The sequence below is a fragment of the Meriones unguiculatus genome, chromosome 2 (genome assembly GCF_030254825.1).
Source record: "Meriones unguiculatus strain TT.TT164.6M chromosome 2, Bangor_MerUng_6.1, whole genome shotgun sequence".
Lineage (NCBI taxonomy): Eukaryota > Metazoa > Chordata > Mammalia > Rodentia > Muridae > Meriones > Meriones unguiculatus.
In genome coordinates this window covers 53,827,424-53,841,291 of record NC_083350.1, presented here as the reverse complement: position 1 = coordinate 53,841,291, position 13,868 = coordinate 53,827,424, and the positions used below count along the sequence as shown (strand labels likewise).

Below are 13,868 nucleotides of genomic sequence, written 5' to 3'. Positions count from 1 at the left end.
GCTCAGTCACTCTCCTGGTGACACAACACTGTCTACTCAACCTAGATCCACCCACCCCTGCACCAGGACTGTTGTCCAACACCTACTTTACCTGGCAAAAACTTTGTTTTTCTGCCATAAAAATCCGTTCTTAGAGAAATCTTCCCATTTTCTGCCCGATATCATCAATTACAGACTGATTTTTTAAACTGTCTTGACATTTAGCTAAGCCCTTTGGAGCTGTTATCCAGACTGCGTTTGCAAGCCCAGTGAATTGTTTTCTACACATGGAAATAAGATCACGGACTTTCATGCAAAACTCATTAGGGTTTAATCCTTGTAAGAGCTGCTCTGGGTTTGAAAAGCACAGGAGGGGGCATCGCCTGCCTGCTGAACGAGAGGACTGCAGCTTCCCTCAGGGACTCCCTCTGACTCTTTAACAAAAATGTCATCCGCTTAAAATATTTTGTGTTAATTAAATGTTACTCACGTAGACAGGATGGAGGTCAACACCGTACATCTCCAGGGATTTGGCAATCCGCAGGTAATTCAGCTCGGCTTCCGAAGGCGCCTGACCCCTAAAGCCGGAAGAAAAACAACGCCTTGTTTTACCGACAGCCACTCCACCTACAGAGAAGGACACTTCACTGTTCACTGGAAACACGGATGGCACTCTGCCTGGATGCAAATGATGCACTCCAGGAAGAACTTGGCCTTCTGGGTGACAAGAAGGTGATATTTACATTAAGTTAATTTCATTTACCAAACCTATTTCTGCCTGTTACGGTCTAGTCCCAAATTCTCGGTGTGTATTTTAAAACTCAGTTTCAAGAACTCCCAAAGAAACTATTGAGAGTATAAGTATTCAAATTAAGGAGCAGCCACCTCCCAAGGAGCAAAATGTCTCCGCGCTCCAGCACCAACAACTGTGCTTCAGGAGCTGCGGGAGCTGGTACCACACCAGGCAAGGGGTGGAAGGGCCCCATTACCCAGCAGGGGTCACGCCAACAGCTCCTGAGCACAGGTGTGGTTTGGAAGCACATTAGTTAACATACAGGAACTGTGCAGTGCTTGTCATTTTCATAATTGAGTTCAGAAATCTTCCTAAGGCCTCGACTGGTGGTACTATCCAGAAAAGACCATTTTCTCCTAATGAGGGTGAGCATCTGCCAGGAATCTCCATGGATGAGCTGGGGAGGGGGAGGAGGCGTGATGGCTAACAAAAGATAAAAGCTGCTAAGAATGTCTAAAAACTGAGATGTGCTCTCTGATGCATCCTGTCTTCAGCCACCGTGCACTTAGATAAAAGCCTGGGAAAATGTTCTTCATAAATTGGTCACAAGAAAACTACCAAACTTTGATCATGCTTTATTCCTAGAGAAACAATACAGATAACTGGCCGCACTGGCACATAAAACATGTAGGAGGGCCCTTATCCAAAGCCCCATAATTTCAAAATATGGTTATGCTTGAAAACGCTTTGTAGAATTAGTATTCGCAGACCGTGCCAAACACGCTGCCCTTCATAACATGTAACAAGCTCGCTCTTGTTAGCATCCACTTCAGCAAAACCTTAAAATGAAGGATTCTATTTTCAGGCAAGAGACCACTCTAGTGCATGCTAATCTAAGATGGAGAGCCACCTCCTCTGATTGCTATTCAGCAATTGACTTCTGCCGCTAACCACTGAGGCAGATCCATTCAGCAAACGTTTCTGTGGAGTAGATTAATTCTGCATTTTTTTTTTAACTATAATAGATCTGAATCAAAGCATATTCAAAGGGGAATGTCACACAAGAAGAAAAAAAAAGTGAAGTTATTCAGTATAAAGGATTCAACCAAAATAACTATAATTAAATTATAACTTCAATGCTCAGGGCTATTAACTGAAAATCTTCCCAGGGGAGCATGTGAACTCTGAAGGTGCATGCAGGGTTAGCATGAGCCTGCAGAAGCTCCACAGAGGCATCTTCACGAGAACAGGCTCACTGCTATGACCTGCATAGGATTTTTGCTTGTAATTCTAAAGACTTACATACTTACTTCAGGACAAGCCTCAAATGCACAGAGGTATGTTTAACTATTTTCATACAGCTAAAAGTTTTATACATTATAAGATTTCACAAGATACTAGTGATGGGAAAAACGACAAGCCCAGCCCTTAAGGTGACTCTACTAAGGTAAAATCACAACACCTATACGAAGTCGATTTTCTCTGTGTGATTTATGCAGAGAAGAGCAGTCAGGGCTCATTAACCAAAACTGAGGCGACTTTTGGTTACCTGGCTTTATTGTCTCCTTTATACTATTTAGATAGCTGGGATTTTCAATGAGCACTTATTGTTATAAAAGAAGCAAGAGAGATGGAATGTTCAGGGCACAGGTGAATTTATCGCTGCAACATTTAGAACTGTCTCAGACCCTGGTGAGGGCTGACAACACAAGCCTGCTCCTACGTCAGAGTCTTATGGATCCTCTCAATGGCTTCTTCCAGCTCCTCCTTCTGATCAGGAACAAACCGGTACTCAGACACGTAGCCCGCCGTATGTTTACATGGGTCGTGATCGCCAAGTTCAGCTGGAAAACAAATGTAATTGTATTCATATAATTATTCCCCCTAACTCTCACAGGTAAGGATGTTCGTGGGAAATGCTTCCAAAAATACAGAAATGGAGTTTTTCTATCACACTTAAACTTTTTTTTTCTTTATCAATAAAACGACGCAGCTAAGATAACTACTAAGTAACCTCACTAAGACATTACAGACAATGAAACCAAGAGAGCAGGCAGGGCTTTCAGAACAACCAGGCTGCACGTGACGTACACAGACACACACCACAGAACTGGCTTTGTCCCACCACCATTAACACAAAGAAGTCAAGAAGCCCAGAGAGTTCTGATTAACTCCTTATGGCAATGATCTCCCTTCCAGTCCCAACCCAGTCCAAGCTGACGTTCTGCCTGAGATGTGTATTTTACGAGTGTCTCCAAGACCAAGCCATCTCGTTTGTTTCTTCCCACACCACATTTGAAATGTGCCCAGATTTAGCCCTCAGAAAGACCAAACGACCCAGAGCCACCTGATAGGGCCACCACACTGATCCAGGAAGTAAAGTACTTGGAATATAGAGTGTCGTACAGGACTTGGTATGACCATGCTGACAGCAACGGTGTGGCCTCTGAGACTGCAGTCACCAGACCCAGGCAGAAGGTAGAATCTAAAGAGATTTTCAGCTTTCTACTTAGGAGTCAGGGTCAATCCCGAAACAAGGAAAATGCAGCCAGCTCCATTTTTGTATCTTTTGAAGGGATACTAGTCAAGATCTGAATTCTGACTGGTTAAGTTTGAGTTTTTCAAAATCTAGTAAGAAGAGCTGCAGAAAGTAAACTTTCATACAAATAAAAACGCAAGTATCTTCTTCAAGCACTTCTGAGGCACGTATACTCCAGCGAAACCTACCCTGGATGGCGTATGCGCCCAGCTGAGCAGCAATGTTGACAGGGCAGGGCAGCCGGCCCTGAAGGGCATCTTGCTTCACCTGTAAGAAAAACTGATATCTAAAAGAGAAATGGAGAAAGGAGATTAACAATCTCTGGTGCTGCTCAGACTCAAAGCTTCAGGCCCTGACCAGTGCGAGAAAACCCAATCATCTTAAAAACAAACAAACAAACAAACAAAAAAAAACCCAGCCACACCCATCCCTTTGTGAGGAGTCTACAGAACAAACAGGGATGAGAACAACCAAACATGCGTTTTATGGCCACACTGGGTTACTGAACTCTTGGGGCAAACTGCCTGGCTTGCACAGAGGTTCTGCTGCTCACTAGGTCCGCAGCCTTCCATGGCTACTTAGCTTCCCTAAAGGCCAGTAGCGTCCCAGGATCAGTAAAAGACAGCACCAATTCACAGGGTCAATGAGAAGGTTACATGCAGCGTCACCGTCATCAATGGTGCCTCTGTCACTACGTCAACAAACGCTGTTCTTGAGGGGAAGAAATGACAAGGACCCTACCTGGGTTACACATATCATATACAAGGCCCAGAACCATGCGTACCAGACAAAATCAATACTGGTGTATTTCCACCTATCTTCCCACTTATTAAGACTCTGTTTCCGCTTTGCTTGTTCCATGCTACCTTTTACAATCATAGTGCCAAGAAGTGCTGCTTTCATTCTGCAGAGAAGGTAACTGGGCCCCAAGATGTCACAGCTGGTTAAGCAACAGAAACAGAACTATAGTCCAAGCAATTGGATCCTAGAACCTTCCCAACCAAGAGTGGGCTGGTGGATGGCCCCGTTGATAAAGTGCTCACTGGACAAGCAGCAGAACCCGAGTTTGATCCCAAGAACCTGAATTAAAAAAACAGACGTGGAAGTGTGCGTAGAATCCCAGCTCATGGGAAGCAGAGCTGGGCAAATTCCTGGAGTTCCCGCCAACTGGCCTAGCCTAACTGGTGCATTCCAGGCCAGTGAGAGAGCTTGTCTAGAACCTCAGGGCGGTCAGGGCCTGGGGAGGGACACCCACACTGACCTCTGGGCCTCATGCACACACACGCACACATGCACACAAGAATCCATACAGGTGTATCCACACACGCATCCACATGAGGGGTTGTGTGAGGCAGCGTAACAGCAGGCCAGCATCCAGCTGCTGCCACTAGCGTGCCCTCACACACCCGCATCCCCCAGGCCACCCTGTGATCTCCCTTCCTCTGTAAGGTGATGCCTGATGTCACCGGGAGAGGCAGAGACAAGGAAAACAAATGGGTCCTAGGAATCCTCTGTGATAACTATCTCTTCTCCAACTGCTTACAGCTAAGGCCCTATGAGGAAATCCAAATGTCAGAGGCCACGCTGGCCATTCCTGGAAGATGGAGGTCAAGTTGGGGTACAACTGCAGGACTGAGGCAGAACCTCCCCACAGCTGCTTCAGGAGCAGGCACGCTGTTCTCAGGTCCTATGGGAAAGGCCTAGGAACACTGAAAAACCGTCAGTGACAGCCACGTTCAATCACAGAATGTGTGACGGTGTGGTGGTAACGTGTTCCTCTCCACCCCTAATCCAGGACTCTTCACATTTAAAGCCTGCCACATCATCTTTATCCCCCAAGTCTTCTCAAGGGTGAGTGACAAGGATCTTTTAGAGTAAAGAGGATTTTTAAAAAAATACCCTACCAAAAATTCTACCAAAAATTCCTTTGGCTTCAGGTTAGGTTCACGCCGCACAGGGAGATAGTAAGATAAACTCTCACTTCTTGCGTCACCTCTCTTGCCAGAGATCAGGGGTCAGGCAATAAAAACAAAAGGTGAGTTTAATACTAAAATCCTATCGAAGACTTTTAGAACACTGAAATGGCCTCCTTTTTTATTTTTAAAGCTCAAACAGAACTCCTTACACAGAAGTGCCAAAACGTTCTCTTCAAATGATGGAAACCAGCTCCTTCCTTGATTGCACAGTCCCACAGGGAAGGACGCCGCACGCAGCTGCTGAATGAGGAATGAGCAAGTGGGCAGAACCAGCCTGAACGCGGCAATGGTAGAAATGCGGGCTACAGGACCGTGCTAGGGTGATTCACGGCAAAGTGAACACTCCTCCCAGGTCCTGATTAACATACGGGTACACCTGTACGGCCGGTCTCGGGGCTTCACATTAATCTTTTCTCTACTTCCTAGGGAAAAGTATAAAATAATCACCATTTCCCCCCACTTCGGCTCCCCGGCCAGTCGGCTGAGCATTTACATTGTTTGCACTGGAGTTGTTACTGCTCCTGCACTGACTTCCTCTATTTTCCTCTCACTGTTCTATACACATACTAAAACTCCATCTACCAGAAGAGAAGTGTTGAGTGGGAAAAGAGGTTCTAGCAAGATACATGAAATAGCATGATTTTTTAAAAAAATCTATTTACTTGGAAATCCTGTAATTCTGTTATATAGACAGAAAACTCAGTAGTCTCAAACTTATAGAGCCGGTTAGCTGGAAGATTATGCAAACAAAGGTTTCCTTTATCTTATATTTCATATAAAATTATGAAAACTTAAAAATCAACACAAAGTATTGGAGCTGGAACAAGGGTCTAAAGAACAGAAGCAAGGTGAGTAATCTACTTGGAATTTTTGTTTCTTTGTTTGCTTGCTTGCTTGCTTGCTTGCTTTTCGGTCTTGAACTCATGGCAATCCTTCTGCCTCAGCTTCCCAAGTGCTGGGGTGCCCAGATGAACTTAAACTTGAAAACTCCGAAGCTTGGTTAGGAAATACTGGCCACAGAAGCAGTTACCCTTTAATAGCATACAAGGGAACTTCACTCTTGGGTTTCAGTTTCAGCTTTTAGCCAGGGAGATGGCTCACTGTGTAAAAATGCTTGCTGAGCAAACCCGGTGACCTGAGTTCCATCTCTGGAACCCACATGAGTGGCTAGATGATGCGGGGGCACGTAACCACAATCCCAGCATTCCTGGCACAAGATGGGAGCCGGAGACAGGAAGACAGTCTGCTCTCAGGCCAGTCTAGTCAGGACTGTGCAGCAGCACAGCACCAAAACAAGAGATTACCTACCTCAAAAGAACACTGCCTCCAAAAGAGATGCCCCCGACCTCCACACACACGCACCGTGACACCCACGTACCCCACTCAAACTTACACACACACACCATTCACACTGTACATTTACAGTCACACACACAGCAAATAAATGGAGCTATTTTACGTAATCGCCTCACTTATGTCGATGTAGCAGTGTTCTCGGGCAAGTCAATGGCATCATCCTCCGCATGTCACAAAACACATGTGCCTTTAGCTCACCTATGTTTAACTGCGTTTATAGTCACCACCTATAAGCTAATTATGTCCTCCAGTTCTTGCACAGTCTGGCACTGACAATACTCCTGGGCATAGCATTAGTTGATTCTGAAGAAAAATTTCTTTTCCCTATTAATACAACGTAAACAGAGGTAAAGAAATGGATTATAAGCCCTTGGTCTTTCTCTTCATCTTAGCACAAGCATTCCTTTGGAACTCTATGTGAGTGTAAACTCACTGCTGTCAGGACAAATACAGGGCAAAGCACTGAACGTTCACATTAATTAAGTATTAACCACTCCACACATACACTGATTCACCCTCTACAATGCTTACAAAACTCTCGAGACAGATGCTGAGGCAGAGTCCATTGAAACGATGGACTTTCGACGTTTCTAAACAGAATGTCCCTTTGCCGTTCTCTGACGAGTTATAGATGTGAACGCATTTTTCACACCTCTTAGACTCGGTTCCCGGCCCTGCACCCATGAAGCTCTAATATAAATACCTCTCCTCTCAGAACAACTCTCTTCTCACAGAAAGGTGCGTGCTAGAAAGCCTGCGAGGGTGCTGGCTCTTCAGAGTGCTCAGAAGCAGAGGGAGGCGGGTGATGTGCGGGCGGACACCGCCTGGTGCTGAAGGCCTCCGTGTGGCAGGTCAGAGTGGGATGGGAAAGCCCAACGAGTCCAAAATAGACAGGAAAGAAGGTCTGAGCGGAAAGGCGCAGGAATGCAAAAGGAGCCGGGAAAACAGCCAGGTCAATGCAGGTCTGCTGAGCAAGCATGAGAACACGAGCTCGGATCCCTCGCACCCACCGCACAAGCCAGGCAGAAGGGTGACACCTGGAAACCCACGATGTGGTCACAGAGGCAGACATCTCCCCTGGGGCTTGCTAGCCAGCCAGCCTAGCCAAATAAATGAGCTTCATGTTCAATTAGAGTCCTTGTCTCAAAAACGAAGAAGAGTGATTGCAAAACACACCTGCGCTCTGGCCTCCGCCTGTGCACATCCCCCCCCACACGCAAGCATATGTACAAGCAAAAGGATGGAATGGAGGGCACAAGGGTTGCCTTTGTTGAAGGGACTTCCAGATTTTCACATGATGTACAATGCTCTACTTCAGTCCATGATAAAAGTTCACTGGAAATTTCACAATTTAAGTTCTGACAAATGCTTTTGTTTTCACAGCCGGTTCACCAGTCAAGTTCACCAGGGCACCGATAACGCTCTCTTTAGAAGGCGCTTCCAAATGCTGGTGTAGTCTATTTTGGTGATGTAGCTAATCAATACCAACGAGAAAATCGTCTTTACTGAAATACTTTTTTTTTTTGGTAATAAAGATAAAGTAATACATTAAAGTACTGGTCTTTTATCTCCCCGTTTAATATTTAAAGTGACTATCTTTTCATCTCCTGCAGAGATAAACGAAATATATCTAAACAGCTGATGATTTGCCTACAACTAGTTAAAGGAGGGTAACTGGCTTTCTTAGCATATATTCCTATGTGTAAAACTAGCACCCAAATACCCTCCCCCTCTGCACCTCGAATGGCTGCTCTCACATGAACACAAAGGCTGAAGGAGTGCTGGATAATGGCACTCTGCCTCACAGCAGATGCAAAATCTATCATCAGGTCACCCAGGCTCCTGTCACTTCCCAGCACATCTATCATGGACCCTGCTCGGGCTCGTGCAAGGCTAAAATGGAATCCTCACAGCAGACGCGTCACAAGACGTGGTGTTTACCCCAACTTTCAATCCACTTTCAAGACAGCCTCTCATGCACAGCACATTAGCCAAAGATGAAGTGAATACTGTACCTGGTTATTTCTTCTTTTAGTTTACATGGATCTTCAGCATAGAATTTAATACCAAAATACAAAGTATATGGAGGTCCAGCTTTAAAAAAAAAAAGTAAGAACTAATCATATTTCATATTATAATCAAAGATGCACTGTAATGTGTAACAAGTAAGAGTTATATTCACATATGGAGAGCACATTAAATATGAAAACATCTATTTCAAGCAGTTGATGGTTCATTTCCATACGAATTATATTTTAAGCTTTACACTCTCATATCAAATAATATTAGTTTACAATTTACCTCTAGGTAGACTGTGTATCCACTGGCATAAATGTGTGGTGTGTGTGTGTGTGTGTGTGTGTGTGTGGTGTCCATGTTTGAGTCAGCATTGCTATGTAGTTCTGGCTGGCCTGACTAGGACCTGCTATCTAGCCCAGGGTGGCCTTGAACTCACAGAGATCCACTTGCCCCTTTGTCCCCAGTGTTGGGATTAAACTACCCTCATGTGCCACCATGCCCAGCTTATACATACTTCTAAAAACTATTGAGGATTTTGAATTTTAACCGTTTGCTAAAATGGAAGGCTCCTTACTTGGGGCTGGGGAAATGGCTCAGTGGGTAAGAGCACTTGCTATACAAGCCAGAGGATCTGAGTTCAGATCCCAGCATCAACGCAAAAAGCTAGGAGTGGTTGCACCTGTGTCTGTGGCCCCAGCACTGTGCAGGGCTGAGACAGAGGACTTCCTGGGGCTCTCTGACTGCCAATCAAGCTCCTGGTTCTAGGAGGGATCCTGTAAAACAGAATGATAAAGCAGGACACCCGACATCCTCTTCTGGTCTCTGCATATAGGTACACACACTCATGTACACACAGCGCACACACCTGGCCATACAGGTACACACGCATGCAGCACACACTACAAAATATTTCTAAAGACACAAGGACACAAGATGGAAACGGCATGGTTCAAGACTACTGAAAACAGGAAATGAGTTCTGAGTGTGTATTCATTCACACACAAACACAAAAAACACTTAAGGCCAATGTTACAGGTTCTTATAGCTGGTTGGACAGTCTGTACACAATTTTTATCAATTTATATTTTGAATTATTCATCACTGAGTGAAGGAGGGAGGAAAGAGAGATTGTTTTCACAATCAAAAAAGCGTATTGACAAATAAATGATTTTTTTAAAGCCATCTACTTATCACTTCAACCATCAAGACAGAGTTTGTCTAAACTTCTCTGCCAGCAAGCTGTGAATAATGCTGATAGCAGAGGACCGTGTCAGCGAGCCACAACCACGGGACAGTGGACCAGTCTCAGTGTGTCCAACAGATACAGATCGTCATACGCTGGTGTGGACAGCGTCACCAGCCCACAGTCCTGAGCACAGAAACCTGACACTTCATAGGGAAAAAAAAAAAAAAAATGGGGAATATATGTTGTTTGTCCTAGGAAAAATACACAAGAATGTCTAAACTGGGGTGAAAGCTGGGAAGAGAAAACAGGAGTATCCTGCAAACTGATTAGCTGGGATCTCCTTAATCATGTACATTTCTCAAGAAAAATAATAGTCAGAGAAGCCATGTGTTAACATACTATCTGCTGCATTCTCAAACTACTCTATTTTTCCTTTAGATTCATTTGCTTTATTTTATGTGTATGAGTGTTTGCCGACCTGCATATATGTACGCATACCACAGGCATGTCTGTTCCCCTCAGAGGTCAGAAGGGGTCAGATCCTTGGAACTAGAAATATAGATTATTGGGAACTGCCATGTGGGTGCCAGTAGTTAAACTCAGGTCCTCTAGAGGAGCAGCCAGTGTTCTAAACCACTGAGCTATCTCTCCAGCCCCTCAAACTATTCCAAAAAAAAAAAATAAACAAAAAAAACCATATCCTCACATGTGCAAAAAGACACTTCTGACTCATTTACCACACACACAACACCTAAGCCTATAGGCAGCAAGAACAAAATCTGCAAACTTAGAAACAAAGCCTGGAATTGCATGTGCATGGGTAAACACAAAGAAACACATTGTGCAGGAATAGGAATTTCCCCCGGGTACTGGTACATTGTAATATGCTCTTCCTAGAACTATTTCTTATTTTGGAATGAATGGATGTGGTCTGAACTGTTTTCAAAACGGCGAACTTCCAAGATGGCAGTAATTACTAATAGATCTAATATGCTTTGTTTCTGTTTTGAGACAGGATCTGATTGGAGCTAAAGCCAACCTCAAACCCGCTCCCAGCTGAGGTTGATTTGAAATCCTGTCTCCACCTTCCAATGGCCAGGCCCTTTGTTTTAGAAAGAACTTTTTACTTGGTGCTCCAGTTGACCGTCAGTGCTGCAACTGACTGTTTCAACAAAGGCTCTGCCCCACGAACAGAAAGCAGGAAGCATTTGCCTTCTGAAAGCATTTTATTGATACATAGAAACTCTAATCTGCTTTCAGTTTTAGTTAAATAAATGAAGTCGTAACTTAATAAATAAAGTCATAACCTAAAAGCTGTGGGAAAGAAACAAATTAAAACAAGTAATAAAAATACAGTTAATTTCTAATATGCAAACCATGCTATCGGCTATTCTCACACACTCGGAATCTGTTTTGAACTCTCCCAAAGCCCTATTAATTGTATACACAGGACATCACGAGTTGGCCCATCCCCCTTCATCTCTGCCTTCCTTCATGAGTTACTTCTTACACTTAGGGCTTTAAAAAAAATCTACATCTTAAAAACCTTTGCTCTAATTTCTTATCACTATTCCATATATTTTGTTTCTATGCTTATTCAACATGCGATACAATCACTGTATTTCCGACAAACCCCTGAACACAGACACCAAGGAGGCAAGACTATTAAATATTTAGAAGAGCCAGGAAGTCCGGGGACGGCTGATGGTCTGTGTCAATCAAACTCTGCTCCTGAGCAGATGGGTGCGCCTGTGCCCTCAGGCGGCTGGGCTTGGCACCCAGGGGGGCGGGGGCAGGGAGGCTTGCATGCTGCTAAAACGTACATAAAGGGAAGAGGCAGTCTATAGACTCCAGAGCTACTTTCGTCCTGTGGATCATGACAGATGACCCCTATTCACCCAGCATAGACGTTTCATCTGTGTCCAGTCATGAGCAGCTAAGCAGAAACTTGAAAAATGCACAATGAAAATCACTCAGCTTGAGTTAATTTTCTTTAAGGGCTTTGGCCTTCTCTGCTGCACACAGGCAAGCTATTGCCATTCCGTATTGTCCAGTGTGGTGGCCCATGACTTTAATCCCAGCACTTGGAGGCAGACACTGGTGGGTCTCTGTGAGTTCAAGACCACCCTAGTCTACAGAGTGAGTCCCAACACAGCTAGGGATGTAATGTACAGTGAGGCCCGGTCTCAGATAACAACAAAAAATCATGAATATTTCATTTTTCGTCACAGCGTGGAAACTACCACAAAGAAGGTGAAGCTCTGAGGAGTTAAGCAGCTTGTCTGAAACCACGGAGATGAGAATCAAGCCTGCCTGTGCCTAGTATTTCATACTGTGTGTGTACAGTCTTCTAAAGTCTGGGAAAACAGACCTTTGGAGCAAACTCTCGTCTGGAGCTCCTGGCAGAGAAATCTACAGCCCAGGAAATGATCATTTTTGTGTAAGAATATTTCTAGCCATCTTCTAGCTTCTATATTCTAAGACTAACTACAAAACTGAGGTATTGATGAAGCAAATCACTGACTTACTAGTAGCTGAAATCCATCCATTCAATGGGATCAACATAAAGAAACCCTTAAAGTGAAACCAGTATTTTTGTGTTACTAAAAAACATGTAGGAACCAGACAGTGGTAATTCACCCATCAAGCTCTCATGAAAACTAAGTTCTAGTGCAATAACGATAATTTTGAATTTCCACTTAGATTAGGGCAAGCAAATCCAGATTTATCTATGAGAATCTTAGTGACTAGAAATGGTCTACTATTTTTATGGCTACTCACGCTGACTATGCCATTTGCCTTCACTATCAACATACTTCATGAGATAAACAGAACATCTCCCATGCCATATTTCTTTGGTTAAGATCATATTTTACACTTATGATACATTAAGTCTTTAACATTGCAGCATTTGGGAATCAAAAAATTATCAGTTCTTACAATGCTGTAATAGAATATTTTAATGGAGACTTTAAATGAACCCAGGCACGCTTTAATAATTTGACATGAAATATTTTTAAAGGCTTACTTATTTTAATGCATATGGGTGCTTTGTCTGTATGTATGTCTGTATACCACATGTGTGTCTGGTGTCCAGGGAAGCCAGAAGACAGCATTTGGTCCTCTGGAATTGGGAGGTTATGAGCTATCATCTGTGTGCTGGCAATCAAACCTAGGTCCTCTGGAAGAGCAGCCAGTGTTCTTGTCACCGAGCCATCTCTCCAGTCCCTGTGTTTGCCTGCTTGTTTTTGACGCAAGGACTTTGTAGTTGAGGCTGGCCTGAAACCACTATGTCGCACAAGCTGGCCTCAACCTGTGGCATCTCCCATGCCTCAGCCTCTAGAGTCCTGGGATTATAGGCATGAACCATGTGATCTGCTGGTTTACTTTTCTTTTTCTACTACCTCAGTTGTTCTCTATAGGAGAAACCTGCAAGTTTATTTTAAAATAATTATTCCTGATAGTTACTGTTTTTCTTTTAATTGGTTCAAATGGGCCAGAACTGTATTGTAAACTTTGGTGATTTCCACCAGAGAGGTAGAAAGCCAGAGATGGTAACAGTGAAGCTGATGTTCAGAGACTCTGTACTTGCTCCCGAGGGTCCTGCAGGTCTGGGTTCCTACTTCCTCTCTGAGGTGTGGCTGCATTCCTGTGCTGGGGTCCAGACATTCACACAGTCAACATCACCACAGAGAAAGGGCCCACAGGCATGGGAGGGATGGGCCATAAAGGCAGAAGGGTCCATTAGGTTTTAATTGGCAGTCAGTCACAATTTAAACAAAATGGTTTGCTGGATACAGAGGTCAGTCTGGGATAATGAAAAATTATGTGGATGATGGTAGTTACGACAATGTGAATTACTTAATGTCAACAAATTGCACACAAAATGTTTCAAACTTTTAACTGCTATCATTTTATCACAAAAGTCTGTAAAGAATTAGATTCTTTTGCTACTTAAGTTTGCACATGTGTTTATAAATAAAATCTTGTGCATGAATATTAAGATTAAAGAATACGTTTTTAATTACACCTCCCCTAATTCATACTGATTATCCCAAAAGCTAACTCCTGACAAGGAAT

The 13,868-nt window shown here is 43.8% G+C and overlaps 1 protein-coding gene across 4 annotated transcripts in view; it reads right to left on the bottom strand.

The window, feature by feature from the left end:
- Nucleotides 1-13,868, bottom strand: part of Epb41l4a (erythrocyte membrane protein band 4.1 like 4A) — a 194,316-nt gene that overhangs the window by 69,050 nt on the left and 111,398 nt on the right. For all 4 annotated transcript variants that reach the window (XM_021641450.2, XM_021641448.2, XM_060377495.1 and 1 more), the window contains 4 exons: nt 8,599-8,677; nt 3,440-3,537; nt 2,436-2,556; nt 470-557 (listed from right to left, as the gene is read on the bottom strand). In XM_021641450.2, coding sequence (XP_021497125.2) covers nt 470-557; nt 2,436-2,556; nt 3,440-3,537; nt 8,599-8,677 — 386 coding nt within the window. The remainder of the gene's footprint in view (nt 1-469; nt 558-2,435; nt 2,557-3,439; nt 3,538-8,598; nt 8,678-13,868) is intronic.